Below are 16,969 nucleotides of genomic sequence, written 5' to 3' on the forward strand. Positions count from 1 at the left end.
ATTACAGGCTATGGCATCTGATAGCTAACGATCCCAAAGCTTTAAAAACTTCTACTGTCAATGTGAAGGGTGTGGATAAAGTGTGACTAAGCAACCCAATAACAACACATCCAGTATATATGGTTGATGAGGAGTCACACTTTGTAGATACTGCAAACTGTGTCTTACATTATAATATTTTGTTCCAGTTTTGATACGAGTTCTTTTATTTCAGCTCATAATGTTCTCCTGGGTTTCAAAATGAAACAGTGCTTTGCATAAATCATAGAAAGCCATCAGATGATAATTATGCAAACTAGGCAGATTCTTCTATCAGGGACTGTGAACTGTGAAGCCAGAATAGGAGAAACAAATTGGCTTGGGATGCATTCTAGGTCAAGGTGTGAGCCTGAGTGTGAAACTGAATATGCAGATGTAGAGTAGGTGTGTCTCAGATTTGCGTGAGTAGGCGTGTTTGCAGGGTCAAAAAAAAGGAACTGAGCTCTGAAAAGCACCTGCGAATGAACAATAGTGCACTTTGGAACTGCCGATACGCTTTACCTCGAATCCACAGTTTTCACAGGAACAGGTGTGAGCTCCACAGCCATAGAGGTGTGTTGTGGCTAACGCTGAGGTAGCTAAAGAAACAGAACAAAGAAACTAGAGAGGAGCACTGGAACAACACAGACCTGACCCTTTATGAAGGTAAAAGGAGACATTAAATTGGACAGGACAAGTTATAATACCTTCCAATCCTTCCAATTACCACATGCATGCATGGCTTTGTATTATAAATTCATTCAGTCGGTGACAGGTGGTTATATAAGATTGTTACGGGTTTGTATGCAGATAAGGGTTTCAAAGAGTGTCCAATAGGTCAAATGTTTTGCTGTGTTGTACCATATGGTCCTGTTCCTTTATGCACACGTACGAATGTCCTATATGTACACAGCACAGGGGCTCAAATGCAGCGTACGTGGCACTTTCATTTTGTTTGCTGTCGTGGACATAAACATGGACATTAGTGTTTTGTCTTGTGGGTTTCCCAGGAGACAGGAATTAGATCAACCATTTATCTACAATATGACAACATCCAACTCCCATGATGCTCTGTGGCACAACCCCAATACACCACATCTCCTCCTCACCTACTTTAATTGTCCCCACTATGAACAACAGTCCTGAGAAGGTGACTTTAAACACCTAGGCGACGACTGCTGGGTCAAGGTGTCACCTAGTAACAGTTCTGGACCACTCACGACTTGTGGTTCTGTCTGTGTTGCTTTTCTCAACAGTAACTGATCTGTGTGGCTTTTCCAGATTACATCCTCTGCAGTCTGGATAGTGTAGGACACAGGACCAGTCTGCACAATGACTGTAGCAGGAGCCCACTTTGGTCCGTTGAGGTAGTTCCTAGCTAAGACAGTTTCTCCAGGATTGAAAACTCTGTCCTTTGCTCTCAGTTCACAACGTTTGACTTGACTCTCCTGTTGACGTAGGACTGTCTCCTTTGAGTTCGGATGTTTGAATAGGTCAAACTTGTGCGCAGCTCTCTCTTCATGAGTAGCGATGCAGGCAAAGCCCTTGTGGTTGCATGAGGCATGTTCCTGTAGGATAGCAGGAAACTGTTCTAGCGTTGGTGCAGTGTCCCTTGACCCTGAGATGTTTCATGGTCTGTACGAACCTCTCCGCCAGCCAGTTGATTGATGGATGATAGGGTGTGGACCAGATGAGTTGTACGCCATTCACCTGAAGGAACTTAGCCATTTCTTGAAACACTTGCTGTGGTCCGTTGTCGCCAATGAGTTGGAGTGGAAATCTGTGATTAATTGTGACCAATTAATGGGCACGGCGAAAACTCTTCAACACACTTAACAAGAGAGTTTTGCTGATGCTGAGAATGGAATTAATGTTTTTAAATAACATTCTGTGAATGTACTCTGATCATTACTTCAGTTTTCTTGTGGTTTTTATGGAACGTTTTCTTAACGTTCTGAGAAAGGAATGTATGTTTTTAAATAACATTCAGAAAACTTTCTCTGAATGTTACAAACGTTTTCTTCTGTTTTTTTATGGAATGTTTTCTTAAAGGGATAGTTCACCCAAATTACAAAATGACATATTGGTTTCCTTACCCTGTAAGTAGTCTATGGACAAGGTATGACAGCAATCAATGCTTTGGTTTAGTTTCCATGGCACTGTTTTAGCATTTGTGGACAAATACCATTCAAGTAATGGAACCGATATTAGCATTTTTCACGCAATTCTCAAAACATCTATAAGTGACTTTGTTGAGCTTCACAATCAATTGTTGATACTTTTGGATGATTTGGACATGAAGCACGAAAAATGCTTATATCGGTCCCATGACTTGAAATGGATTTATGCCACAAAATGTTAAAACATGAGCATGTGGAAACAGTGCCAGGGAAACTAAACCCAAGCATGGATTGCTGTCATACCTTGTCCATAGACTACTTACAGGGTAAGGAAACCAACGTGTCTTTTTGTAATACCAAGAAAATAATGTTTTTGCTGTCAAGTTCCTTAAATGTGCTGAGACTGTATCAAAGCCAAGCAACTATCCTTCACCATTCCTAGAAAGTTGTGGGAAGGTTGTATGCAAAATAACACATGGTTCTGAGAACGTTATGTTCTAGCTGTAACTGCTGATAAAAGGTGTTTTTGTAATGCTTATTCAAATGATCATGGATAGTTTGGACAAAGAATTGGAGAGTTGTTTGTGTGTGCAGGGAGTAGCAGGGGATCTATTCAGTGAGCCGGGTGTATCAGCCATGTTATATCTGAATTATATCTGAATGCATGCAGCTAAGGCTTTCCTGTCTCTGACAATGCCGGGAAAGATATCACGGCCATGCTAGGGCATTGCTGTTGCTGAGATACTATCAGGGTTGTATGATAGAGGATCTCATTTAATTTCAGTCTGCAACAATATGGTTTGCCAGCTGGAGAAACTCACTGATGAATGAAATGTGTCTCAATCTGTCTCCTTACCCTTCCTTATGCCTGATACTATTTAGGTCCTAAATCTGTTACTGTAATTGGTACAGGAGCCCTCCCTGACATTGTTCTTAGCTATGAAGGCTGTTGGCCAGTAGGATCTTCCACAATCCTCGATCCCTCGCTGACTCTCTCTTTGAAATCTAACCTTTAATCCCCACACGTCTATCCCTGGTACTGCCGTTCTCCAGATGTTCAGTCTGCCGTAATGAGACTTTTGCTCCTAATACTAACTCAACCTCCCTCCCCTCCTCCCAGAACTTCTACTACAACAATCCCAACCCCTGTACTTGAAATACCGACGCACAAGTGTAGCCCATCCAATCACACACAACCCCTCCCCTCACCTCGGTTAACAATGCAAAAAATATATATATTTTCATTATAGCAGCATGCACTAAGCACCGCTAATTACCCAGATCAAAGGTGTGTTGTGTTCCTTCTGCTAGATACATATCATTCTTCCATTTGAATTCTACAGATGTACAATTACAATAACCCAAACAAGAAATGTGATATGTCTGACAGGCTTTGTTATGACTGTCTTTTGTTTGATCACACATTTTCTGTCTTACACTCAAACCCCCTGTCTGTTTTTATTTTCCACCTGTTACTGCGGTGAGGAGTGGTCCTTTACTGTAGGTCTCATTCATTGTTCATTGTTCCTCCTAATGGCTAAGGTTTGATTTGGGAAGGGTAAGCTGATCCTAGATCTGTGCATAAGGGCAACTTCTACCCATAGCCTGTCACAGCCTACTAGGAGTGGTGGGTTGGAATCAGGCGCAGAGAGCAGGGTTCGGTAAATCGTAATTCTCTGGCAAAAAAACGGTCACGCCAACATACAGGTCGCATAAAACAGACCAGCCCAAACACAGGACCAAACAGTCCGGAGAATACAAACATGAAACCACAACCAACAGAGTAACAAAAACCAATCCCGCACTAAACAAGGGCGGGTCAAACTACTACATATAGGGAAGCTAATTAAACCAAAATACACACAGGTGAAACTAATAAGACAAAACCAACAGACAAAACGAAAAAGGGATCGGTAGCGGCTAGTAGGACGGTGACGACGACCGCCGAGCACCGCCCGAACAGGCAGGGGAGCCAACTTCGTGGAAGTCATGACAGTACCCCCCCTCCTGACGCCACCGGCCTCGAGGACGACCCGGAGGACGATCCGGGTGGAGGCGGTGGAAATCTCTCAGGAGAGAAGGGTCCAAAATGTCCCCCACCGGAACCCAGCATCTCTCCTCCGGACCCCGTACACCTCCCAGTCCACGAGGTACTTTAGGCCCCCCACCAGGCCCCCCGAATCCAAAATGCCACGAACCGTGTACGCCGGGGACCCCTCAATGTCCAGAGGGGGCGGAGGGACCTCAGGCACCTCACCTTCTTGCAGGGGACCAACCACCACCGGCCTGAGGAGAGACACATGAAACGAGGGGTTAATACGGTAATACCTAGGAAGTTGTAACCTGTAACACACCTCGTTTATTCTCCTCAGGACTTTGAACGGCCCCACACACTGCGGCCCCAGCTTCCGACAGGGCAGGCGGAGGGGCAGGTTTCGGGTCGAGAGCCAGACCCTGTCCCCTGGTGCAAACATGGGGGCCTCACTGCGGTGCTCGTCAACGCTCCTCTTCTGCCGTTCTCCCGCTAACCTTAGCGAGCCCTGGACGGCTTTCCAGGTGTCCTTGGAGCGCTGTACCCATTCCTCAACCGCAGGATCCTCGGTCTGGCTCTGATGCCATGGGGCCAGGACCGGCTGGTAACCTAACATACACTCAAAAGGAGACAAGTTAGTTGAGGAGTGGCGTAGGGAGTTCTGAGCGAGCTCAGACCAAGGAACATACCTTGCCCACTCACCAGGCCAGTCCTGGCAATAGGACCGCAGAAACCTGCCCACATCCTGGTTTACGCGCTCCACCTGCCCATTACTCTCGGGGTGAAAACCTGAGGTTAAGCTGACCAAGACCCCCAGTCTCTCCATAAACGCCCTCCAGACTCTGGACGTGAATTGGGGACCCCGATCAGAAACGATGTCCTCAGGCACCCTATAGTGCCGGAAGACATGGGTAAACAGGGCCTCCTCTATCTGCAGGGCCGTAGGGAGACCGGGCAATGGGATGAGACGACAGGACTTAGAAAACCGATCCACAACAACCAGGATTGTAGTACTTCCCTGGGACGGGGGAAGGTCAGTAAGAAAGTCCACTGATAAGTGTGTCCACGGCCGTTGTGGAACGGGGAGGGGTTGTAACTTCCCTCTAGGCAAGTGCCGAGGAGCCTTGCTCTGAGCGCACACTGAGCAGGAGGAGACATAAAATCTCACGTCCTTAGCCAGCGTGGGCCACCAGTATCTCCCTCTAAGACTCTGCACTGTCCTCTTGATGCCAGGATGACCCGAGGAGAGGAGAGTATGAGCCCACCGGATCAGCTTATCCCAGACCCCCCTTGGCACGTACTGAACCCCCGCTGGACAGTTAGGGGGGGCCGGCTCTCACCGTGAGGCCATGTCTATCTCCACGTCCACCTCCCATACTACCGGTGCCACGAGACATGAAGGTGGAATGATGGGAGTTGGCTCAACGGACTGCTCCTCGGTATCATAGAGGTGGGACAGCGCGTCGGCTTTGGTGCTTTGGGAGCCTGACCGGTATGAGATGGTAAACCGAAACCTGGTGAAAAACATGGCCCATCTAGCTTGACGTGGATTTAGTCTCATCGCTGACCAGATATACTCGAGATTACGATGGTCAGTCCAGATGAGAAAAGGGTGTCTCGCACCCTCAAGCCAATGTCTCCACACCTTCAGAGCCTTGACTACAGCTAACAACTCCCGGCCACCCACGTCATAGTTTCGATCCGCTGGACCAAGCTTTCTCGAAAAGAAGGCGGAGGGCGGAGCTTGGGTGGCACGCCCGAGCGCTGGGACAGCACGGCCCCGACCCCTGCCTCGGACGCGTCCATCTCCACTATGAACGCTATAAAGAGGGGTCCGGATGCTCCAACACGGGCGCATTGGTGAACAGCTCCTTCAAACGACTGAAAGCTCTGCCCGCCTCTGCTGACCAACGCAAGCGCACCGGTCCTCCCTTCAGCAGTGAGGTGATGGGAGCAGCCACCTGACCAAAACCCCGGATAAACCTCCGGTAGTAATTGGCAAACCCTAAAAATCGCTGTACTTCTTTCACCGTGGTCGGAGTCGGCCAATTACGCACAGCTGTAACGCGGTCATCCTCCAACACCACCCCGGAGGTGGAAATACGATAACCCAGGAAGGAAACGGCCTGTTTGAAAAACTCACATTTCTCTGCCTTGCAATACAGGTCATGCTCCAGCAGTCGCCCAAGTACCTTACGCACCAGAGACACATGGGCCGCGCGTGTGGCAGAATAGATCAAGATGTCATGATGTACACTACCAGAACAGGGCTCCGGGCAGCCGAGCGGAAATGGAGGAAAACTCGCCTCCCTGCGGACCTGGCATCCTTTCACTCCCTCCTCTCTACATTTTCCTCCTCTGTCTCTGCTGCTAAAGCCACTTTCTACCACTCTAAATTCCAAGCATCTGCCTCTAACCCTAGGAAGCTCTTTGCCACCTTCTCCTCCCTCCTGAATCCTCCTCCCCCTCCCCCTCCTCCCTCTCTGCAGATGACTTCGTCAACCATTTTGAAAAGAAGGTCGACGACATCCGATCCTCGTTTGCTAAGTCAAACGACACCGCTGGTTCTGCTCACACTGCCCTACCCTGTGCTCTGACCTCTTTCTCCCCTCTCTCTCCAGATGAAATCTCGCTTCTTGTGACGGCCGGCCGCCCAACAACCTGCCCGCTTGACCCTATCCCCTCCTCTCTTCTCCAGACCATTTCCGGAGACCTTCTCCCTTACCTCACCTCGCTCATCAACTCATCCCTGACCGCTGGCTACGTCCCTTCCGTCTTCAAGAGAGCGAGAGTTGCACCCCTTCTGAAAAAACCTACACTCGATCCCTCCGATGTCAACAACTACAGACCAGTATCCCTTCTTTCTTTTCTCTCCAAAACTCTTGAACGTGCCGTCCTTGGCCAGCTCTCCCGCTATCTCTCTCAGAATGACCTTCTTGATCCAAATCAGTCAGGTTTCAAGACTAGTCATTCAACTGAGACTGCTCTTCTCTGTATCACGGAGGCGCTCCGCACTGCTAAAGCTAACTCTCTCTCCTCTGCTCTCATCCTTCTAGACCTATCGGCTGCCTTCGATACTGTGAACCATCAGATCCTCCTCTCCACCCTCTCCGAGTTGGGCATCTCCGGCGCGGCCCACGCTTGGATTGCGTCCTACCTGACAGGTCGCTCCTACCAGGTGGTGTGGCGAGAATCTGTCTCCTCACCACGCGCTCTCACCACTGGTGTCCCCCAGGGCTCTGTTCTAGGCCCTCTCCTATTCTCGCTATACACCAAGTCACTTGGCTCTGTCATAACCTCACATGGTCTCTCCTATCATTGCTATGCAGACAACACACAATTAATCTTCTCCTTTCCCCCTTCTGATGACCAGGTGGCGAATCGCATCTCTGCATGTCTGGCAGACATATCAGTGTGGATGACGGATCACCACCTCAAGCTGAACCTCGGCAAGACGGAGCTGCTCTTCCTCCCGGGGAAGGACTGCCCGTTCCATGATCTCGCCATCACGGTTGACAACTCCATTGTGTCCTCCTCCCAAAGCGCTAAGAACCTTGGCGTGATCCTGGACAACACCCTGTCGTTCTCAACTAACATCAAGGCGGTGGCCCGTTCCTGTAGGTTCATGCTCTACAACATCCGCAGAGTACGGCCCTGCCTCACACAGGAAGCGGCGCAGGTCCTAATCCAGGCACTTGTCATCTCCCGTCTGGATTACTGCAACTCGCTGTTGGCTGGGCTCCCTGCCTGTGCCATTAAACCCCTACAACTCATCCAGAACGCCGCACCCCGTCTGGTGTTCAACCTTCCCAAGTTCTCTCACGTCACCCCGCTCCTCCGCTCTCTCCACTGGCTTCCAGTTGAAGCTCGCATCCGCTACAAGACCATGGTGCTTGCCTACGGAGCTGTGAGGGGAACGGCACCGCAGTACCTCCAGGCTCTGATCAGGCCCTACACCCAAACAAGGGCACTGCGTTCATCCACCTCTGGCCTGCTCGCCTCCCTACCACTGAGGAAGTACAGTTCCCGCTCAGCCCAGTCAAAACTGTTCGCTGCTCTGGCCCCCAATGGTGGAACAAACTCCCTCACGACGCCAGGACAGCGGAGTCAATCACCACCTTCCGGAGACACCTGAAACCCCACCTCTTTAAGGAATACCTAGGATAGGATAAAGTAATCCTTCTCACTCCCCCCTTAAATGATTTAGATGCACTATTGTAAAGTGGCTGTTCCACTGGATGTCATAAGGTGAATTCACCAATTTGTAAGTCGCTCTGGATAAGAGCGTCTGCCAAATGACTTAAATATAATGTAAATGTACCACTCCCTGCCCGAGCAGGTCTCGGAGAATCTCATCTACGAAGGATTGGAAGATGGCTGAAGCATTCTTCAACCCATATGGCATGAGGCGGTACTCATAATGACCAGATGTAGTACTAAATGTGGTTTTCCACTCATCTCCTCCCCGAATACGTACCAGATTATACGCACTCCTCAGGTCCAGTTTTGTGAAGAAGTGGGCTCCGTGAAATGATTCCACCGCCGTAGCGATGAGAGGTAGTGGGTAACTAAACCCCACTGTGATGGAATTTAGGCCTCTATAATCAATGCACGGACACAAACCTCCATCCTTCTTCTTCACAAAAAAGAAGCTTGAGGAGACGGGTGATGCAGAGGGCCGAATGTACCCCCTGTCCCAGCGATTCAGTAACATGTGTTTCCATCGCTACTGTCTCCTCCTGGGACAATGGATACACGTGACTCCTAGGAAGTGCAGCGTTCTCCAGAAGGTTTATTGCGCAGTCCTCTCGACGATGGGGTGGTAATTGGGTCGCCCTCTTTTTACTGAAGGCGATAGCCAAATCGGCATATTCAGAGGGAATGCGCACGGTGGAAACCTGGTCTGGACTCTCCACCGTAGTCGCACCAACGGCAACCCCTATACACCTGTCTGAACACACCTCTGACCACACCTTAAGAGCCCCCTGTCGCCAGGAAATCACCGGGTTGTGTTGAGCTAGCCAGGGAATTCCCAACACCACTGGAAACGCAGGTGAATCTATAAGGAACAGACTAATCTGCTCCTTATGACCCCCCTGCGTTACCATGTCCAGCGGCACCGTAGCCTCCCTAACTACTCCTGACCCTGATGGTCGGCTATCAAAGGAGTGCACGGGGAAAGGTAGGTCTAACGACACCAGGGGAATCCCTAGCCTTAACGCGAGCCCACGATCCATGAAATTCCCAGCTGCGCCTGAATCGACTAGCGCCTTATGCTGTAGAGAGGGAAGAAACCCAGGGAAAGAAGTTAACACATGACCGACAGGAAGCTCTGGGTGAGTCTGGTGCTTACTCACCTGGGGTGATCGAGTAGTGCTCCGTCTGCCCTCCCGTCTCCCAGACGAGTTCCTCCAGCACCGGTCGGCCGTGTGCCCTCGCCGATCACAACTGGTGCAGGAGGACACTCCTCCTCCGGTCCCCCTCGAAGCCGCCCCTCCTAACTCCATAGGGATAGGGGCAGGAGGGCTGGGAAGTGGAAACAACAGGACCTGATCCGAACGCCCGCGGGCAGCCAGCAGGTTGTCGAGACGGATAGCCATGTCAATGAGTTCATCTAGTGTGAGGGTGGTGTCCCGACATGCTAGCTCCCTGCGGACGTCCTCCCTGAGACTGCATCGGAAATGATCTATCAGGGCCCTGTTGTTCCACCCTGCTCCTGCGGCCAAGGTCCTGAACTTCAGGGCAAAGTCCTGCGCGCTCCTCGTCTCCTGACGCAGGTGGAACAGCCATTCACCCGCCGCACGACCCTCTGGTGGATGGTCAAACACAGCTCGGAATCGGCGGGTGAACTCTGGGTAATGATCCCTCGCCGAGTCCGGACCATTCCACACTGCGTTGGCCCTCTCGAGGGCTCGCCCAGTCAAACAGGAGACGAGGGCGCTCACGCTCTCCTCTCCGGAGGGAGCAGGACGCACGGTAGCCAGGTACAGTTCCAGTTGTAGAAGGAAACCCTGGCACCCAGCCGCCGTTCCATCATACTCCCGTGGGAGCGTCAGCCGAAGAGCCCCGGAGCCAGATGCGGTAGCAGGAACAGGAGGTGCTGGAGGAGGGGGTGCTGGAGATGAGGTGGGAAGGCAACTCCTCTCCCATCGATCCATCCTCTCCATCATTTGGTCCATGGCCGAACCAATCCTATGGAGAACGCTGGTATGATGGAGGACCCTTTCCTCCATCGATGGGAGAGGAGATGGGGCTTCTCCTGCTGATTCCATGTTCCGGTGCGGGATTCTGTCACAGCCTACTAGGAGTGGTGGGTTGGAATCAGGCGCAGAGAGCAGGGTTCGGTAAATCGTAATTCTCTGGCAAAAGAACGGTCACGCCAACATACAGGGCGCATAAAACAGACCAGCCCAAACACAGGACCAAACAGTCCGGAGAATACAAACATGAAACCACAACCAACAGAGTAACAAAAAACAATCCCGCACAAAACAAGGGTGGGTCAAACTACTACATATAGGGAAGCTAATTAAACCAAAATACACACAGGTGAAACTAATAAGACAAAACCAACAGACAAACGAAAAAGGGATCGGTAGCGGCTAGTAGGACGGTGACGACGACCGCCGAGCACCGCCCGAACAGGCAGGGGAGCCAACTTCGGCGGAAGTCGTGACATAGCCGTATGAACTACTACTACTTATACTCCCATTACTTTCCATTTTAATGGGACTTTTCAAGCAAATTACATTCCTGCTTTTTAATTAATTGTCATACAAAACACGGACATACCATGGCATGTGACATCCATGCACAAAAAATTGACATAAAATCACTTTGTTCTCTTGTTACTTTGACAACCATGAGCACTGTAGTTTCCTGGCTGACATGTTTTGCTGTCTGTCGCCTCACAGCAACATAGAAAATGAACATTCATCAGAGTCCCATTGAGTATTGTAGTTTCCGTAGCAACAGGGACAGAGTGATGGAGAGTGGGCGAGATTGATGGGGAGTGTGTAAAGGAGTAGGTGAGGTAGGAGTCAAAACAATGTGCGTGGGTGTGTGTGTGTGTGTGAGAGACAGAGAGAGGAGGATGAGTGGGAGGGAGAGAGAGAGAGAGAAGAGGATGCGAGAGAGACAGACGCTGACTGTCTGTGTGAGGTGCGGCTGTTTTTTCGCCATGAAACCTTCTATTCGATAACACCCATTCATGCATTTTTCTGTCTCATTTTTTTTCTCCCAGGTGGACGGAGTGACAATGACGCTGTCTGCCTGACTATCTGTGCATCTCCTCATTATCATTCTCCCTCCCCCTCTCCATCCAATCCCCTAGTCCTATCTACCATCCCCCTGTACACCACACACAAAGCCAAACAACCACCACCACCCATCTCTAACAACGTCTCACACACACACACACACACACACACACATATAGACACACACACATTCGCACACACACTACCCCTGTCTCCTGGAAAGGGATTTAAAGATTCGCAGCCTCTCATTTGTAATCAGATGAAAGAGAGGATTATCTCAAGGTTTCCTCCATCTTGTTCACAGCCAGGATAGAGGGAGGGAGAAGGAAGAGGAGGAGACTAGTGGAAGGGAGGGCGCTGTGGATGGTGCGTGGCGAGAGAGGGGGGGAGTCACCTGTGGATGTGAGGGAAGGAGAAGCGCTTTCCTTTTCCTTTCCAACATCCTGGACTAACAGGGGTTCTCCGGGGATCCTGGGGGATAACTGGACTCTGACACTGAGTGATTGAGAAAGAGAGGGAGAGGAGGAGGAGAGAAAAGGAACATAAGGCACGGATCTCATATTGTTCCTGAAAGGTAAGCAGGGGTTACAACAGAGACTTTTCAGGAGGAAATGGTTACATCTCTGTGTGTGGGTGTGTGTGCATGCGTGGCTTGCATGTGTGTGCGTGTGTATGTACTGCATGCATGTGTGTGTAGGGTGGGGGTGTGGGGGGGGGGGGGGGGTGGGGGGGGATTGATGTAGGCCCCTGAGTGAGTCAATACATGCAGTCAGTCACAAGCTGTCCCCAGTCTCATGCAAAGTTCAGATAGTTGAGGCATTGTTATTATTTCGATGTGTGTATAGCATAGCAGAAAGAATATCCATTTGTTGCGTTGTGTGAGGAGGTATATTCTGAAATATTATTGGAAAAAGAAGCATTACTGTAAAAATAAAAAAGGCCACTAATTCATTAAATTGACTTCTCACATCTCTATTTTCAGACTACCACAGATCAGGTGTTTTGTTCTAGTGTCAGCGGGCAAAGTGTTAGCACGCCATTATTTTTCACTGACTGGACGCATGTTCCTACACTTTATGGCATATCATCTGCCTGATCTGTCTATTGTCAGAAGTGACCTTTGGTTCAAACCAGCTTAGATTCGGCCAATTTATAGGAGAGAGACAAGTCCGTGCTTCAGATCAGCAGCAGCTTGTTAGCTGTGAGGAACATGTGGCAAGTCAGTCAATATTAAAGAAAGGCATGCTAACACTTTGCCCACAGACACCAGGTCATACAGTAATTTCATTGCACAACATTAAATGACTTGAGCGTTTGCTGTTGCCTGTCAACATTGTACACATTGAATTGAATGGGTTTGTCTTGTCTGTAGACAATACGATTTACATATGTTGTAATTCACTGCGAAAACATTCAGCTTGTGAGCTGTCAACTACGATTCCTTCAATAAATACACTGAATAATGCTAACATGAGACTAACACTATCACTGTTATCCCAAAAAGACTGTAACAGATATTCATTATTCATTATAATATTCATATTCAGCCTGTAGAGCCCCTCACAGAGCCCCTACATGTAAATAACGAGGAGGTGTACCATGGGACTGGGGTGGGATGGAGAGCCACCATGGGACATTTGGCTCCAAGGGTAGAGCAGACTCATTGGTGATGCTTTTTAAACTGCCCCTAGAGGCCTCATGTGTAAAGTAGAATAACAAGACTTCAATGGACAATTAAATGCATATTTTTGAAAAGCCCATAGAAGGTACATGATCATTTCTGTATTGTGTGTATATAATTTAAGGGTATTTGACTTAAAAGTTAAAGGTTTTGTGATTGAGGTTCAGCACTCTAGCCGACATCGTATCTTCACGCCATGTCACAAGTTAACACATCCACTAGCAAAGCTTTAGAGAGCCTACATTGAAGACACCCCTTAATGCTCTCAAAGAAGACATAGACTATCCTGTGTTTCTCTTGTAATCTTATGGATCAGTGAGGGGCTGATCCAGACCTAATCTGAACGGCCTAATCTCTGCCACTGTGAGTGAGAGATACCTGACCAGTTTGCTCATGGCATGCCCCCTTCTGTAGTGGACAAAACCAATGACCCTCTGGTTTAGGCTGGCACCACAATCCGTGTACAAGAGATAATCAAGGCCTTAACGTTTAAGCTGCAGAGACCAAATGGTCGTGTCTGTGTCTCTCTTGTAAATCAACAAAACAACTACACTAACACTGTGAAAACACTCGGGACTAGACTCAACTTCAATTATAAAAATTAAGAAAAAAAAACACTGTGAAATTCTAGCTGTCAAGTCTGGCATTACTCTAGACTACTCCCAGCAGGATGATGACTCATCTCTTAATGAAGCAATTAGCATGGTACCAGATGACTGGTTTCATCAGGGCGTCCTCATGCATAAACTGTGTTAGCTTTACTTATCATACAATAAGAGCTTATATCCCTGAGCCATATTGTTGATGCTCTGTTAATTTCCATTGTGTTACAGGGCTTTCCCATGGCAGAGAGTGGGCATCCTGTGTCTGAGTTATACCCACCAGAGGGCAGTGTTTCCCTTGACTCTGCCCTCTTTACCGACCCCTTTTTACCCCTCTCCCAGAGCTCCACAGATGGGCTGACAGGTCCCCTGAGGCAGGAGGAACTCAGGAGGAGCTCCAGTGAGCATACAGCTCCATGCTCTAACAGAGACAGAAAGAATGACAGCCAGGGGCCTACTCAGGCTGTCCAGCACACCATCCAACAACATGTGGACCCCAGGACTACTGTTCGCCCTCACAGTATGGCTGAGTCATCATTCACAGCCCATCACCATGAACAGGGCATCACCAGCCATGGTCACCAAGCCAGCGGGGACGTGTTATCAGCCTTCGGAGAGAGCCAGGAGCCTTACCCCTCGTCATCATCCCAGAAAGACCTGAAAGGACTGGATCTGTACAGGCTGCCTGTCCAGAGGAGTCACTCGCAAACCCTCCACATGCTCAGGGAGGTCTCTGCCCCCCCACCCCGCAGTGAGACCAGCTGCCCCTTGTATCCAGGGAGAGACTCTCCTCAGGCCTTCTCCGGGTTTGCCTGCAAGCAGCCCTTGCAGGTCCAGAACTGCAACACTGTCAACACCACCGGCAGAGGGGGAAATGGTAGAGGAGGCAGCCCCACACAGCAGCCTCAGGCCGGGAGTGTCAGGGTCGGTGCCCCAGGCCTCTCTAACACAGCCGCTGAGGTCGGCGATGAGACCCAACAACAACATTCATGTGAGGAGGCCATCTGCTACTGCGCTTTTGTCCATCACCACGGGGCGTTGGAGGACACGTTTGCGGCGTACTGCCACCCCCTGCCCATCCTCGCCACTGCCCAGTTGATGCCACGCTTTCCAGGCACCGAAGCTAAGTTCAGGGACCAGAGGGTGCTGCCACCTCACCCGGCACCTACCCTCATCTCCCTCCCTTGTCTCATGTCCTCTGGCAGTGAGACAGGACTGGATGCCAAGCGCCTGCTGCAATGCTGCAACCTCAATTGCAACCTCAACTGCTCCTGGGTCAACACTCTGCCCCCTAGTGGAGCCCTGCAGCAGCAGGAGAATAGTTGTCCTAGCAGCAACAATATAGCCACCAGGGACACAGGGACTATGACATCCCACAGGGAGCTCAGGGACGTGGGGGTGCAGACTGGGAAGATCCACGAGGCATGCCTGGCCCATGTGTTCCCCCAGGTCTGCCTGGTGGAGAAGAACAGGAACGAGAATGGGAACGAGAGCGGGAATGAGACGGATACATCCCAGAAGTCCCCAGTGAAGGAGGTGAAGTGGGATGCGGAAGGGATGACGTGGGAGGTGTACGGGGCGTCTGTGGACCCTGAGGAGCTTGGTCTGGCCATCCAAAAGCACCTGGAGCTGCAGATCAAGGAGACGGCTGGCCGCGCTGCTAACCTTTCCTGCCAGGATACGGCCACGTCCAGGAAGAGCAGTAGTGGCGCCGGCGACAGGAAGAAGAGGGCCGGGGTGATGGGCTCAATCAGGACCCCAGCCTGCTGCGCAAGCTCCAGCACGGCTGTGGACTGATGGGGGGAGACCTGAACAATGTGCTTAGTGGTCAAGTTGGCAGCAGCTTTATTATGCATCAAATGTGACCCCAACACACCAGAGACAGTGTGACCAGCCTCACATAGTGAATAAGATCATCTGTGTGTCAGTCAGAATATTGGCATATGTACAAGAACCTACCATCATATTGATAAAAGAGGTGAATGGACAGAGAGTGAAAGGTTGTATTTGGATGGAATTAATTCGTAATTGTACCTTCATCATCAGCATAGATGCCCAGTGATAGAACAGAGCGCTGCCACAACAGTCAAACAAAGGGATACAATTATTTATTTATCATTTTGAGTTGATTTATTTAATAGGGGGGAATAACTAGGGGTTTCTGTAAACAGACAAGCTAGAAGTTATTAACAACACAGAGTGGGAAAAGAAAGCATCAATACACCATAGACTTCTAGTCACTATGGTTGGAAATATATGTCTATCTTTCTCATTTCTAATGCTAGGATTTAATCAAATTCTATGTGAATGTTTGAAGCATACAGTAGTTTTCGTTTTTTGCATTTCTTTTCACATTATTTCTACTGCCCCACATTCACATTGAAAATGTAGAGAAGTTATCACAATCCTGATTTAGCAGTACTTCATTCTACTGGCATATAAAATAAGTCCTAAACTAACCTCAAATTCTGTGATCTCAGATGATTCATCCAACACTGTGATGCAACGGAGAATACCGTGACATAGAGATAGCGTTAACAGACTGGAAAACGTTGATCAAGAAAGCTGAAAGATCTCATCAGATATCATTCAATATATTAATGCACATAACAAAAGGCCAAATAGCCTATTTGTGAATAATACTTTCTTTCAATTTTTCAACATTGTCATAAGAACATTTATTGCATTTGACCCTGTACTTTTATGTCTCAAAAACATTATGGGTAACGGATCTAATGTGTTATATGTTCTGCATGATGATTGTCTCAAAACCACAGCCAATGTTTTAGTCATGTACTGTATCTAACCAGAGGGTTAAAGGTTAACTATCACCACTGTAACAGTATCTTATCAATTTACTGTGCCATAAAAATGTACTGATTGGTAGGCCTATTGTAAAATGGATGAGTTACAACAACCCGGTCAGTTTCATAAACCTTTCAAGTATGCCACTTCCATATTGCGTTTGAAAAAGATTTTGCTCAATCAATTATAACCAGATTTAAAGTAGCTTTTACTGTTGCTACAATGCAGGAATAACTGTTTTATCATTAAATCAGTAATATAATGTTTAAGAACGTTATTCTTGTGTATTAAATAATTACCAAGCTTGGCATTAAAGGGCTCTTTTGTTCTTTATAGTATAATTTGAATACAATTCCTTTATCATATTTTGCCGTTTCAGGTCATAGCACAGGCTGTTCATCAGTGTTGGGTTTGTAGTGGAGGGCGTGATGATACGTTAATAGCAGTCCTTA

At 48.8% G+C, this 16,969-nt stretch overlaps 1 protein-coding gene across 1 annotated transcript; it reads left to right on the forward strand.

Annotated features, from left to right (window-relative positions):
• Positions 1 to 518: 518 nt before the first annotated feature.
• Positions 519 to 16,830, forward strand: LOC135512348 (G protein-regulated inducer of neurite outgrowth 2-like). The gene is made up of 3 exons (XM_064934296.1): positions 519 to 684; positions 11,414 to 12,003; positions 13,944 to 16,830. Exon 3 carries the CDS (start codon positions 13,953 to 13,955, stop codon positions 15,507 to 15,509), a length of 1,557 nt encoding a protein of 518 aa, XP_064790368.1. The 5' UTR covers positions 519 to 684; positions 11,414 to 12,003; positions 13,944 to 13,952; the 3' UTR covers positions 15,510 to 16,830.
• The last annotated feature ends 139 nt before the right edge of the window (positions 16,831 to 16,969 follow it).

The sequence above is a fragment of the Oncorhynchus masou genome, chromosome 24, assembly GCF_036934945.1.
Source record: "Oncorhynchus masou masou isolate Uvic2021 chromosome 24, UVic_Omas_1.1, whole genome shotgun sequence".
Classification (NCBI taxonomy): Eukaryota; Metazoa; Chordata; class Actinopteri; order Salmoniformes; family Salmonidae; genus Oncorhynchus; species Oncorhynchus masou.

What these genes read in the sequence shown, in the direction of transcription:
- LOC135512348 (XM_064934296.1), top strand. Translation starts at nt 13,953, where the DNA reads ATGGCAGAGAGTGGGCATCCTGTGTCTGAGTTATACCCACCAGAGGGC.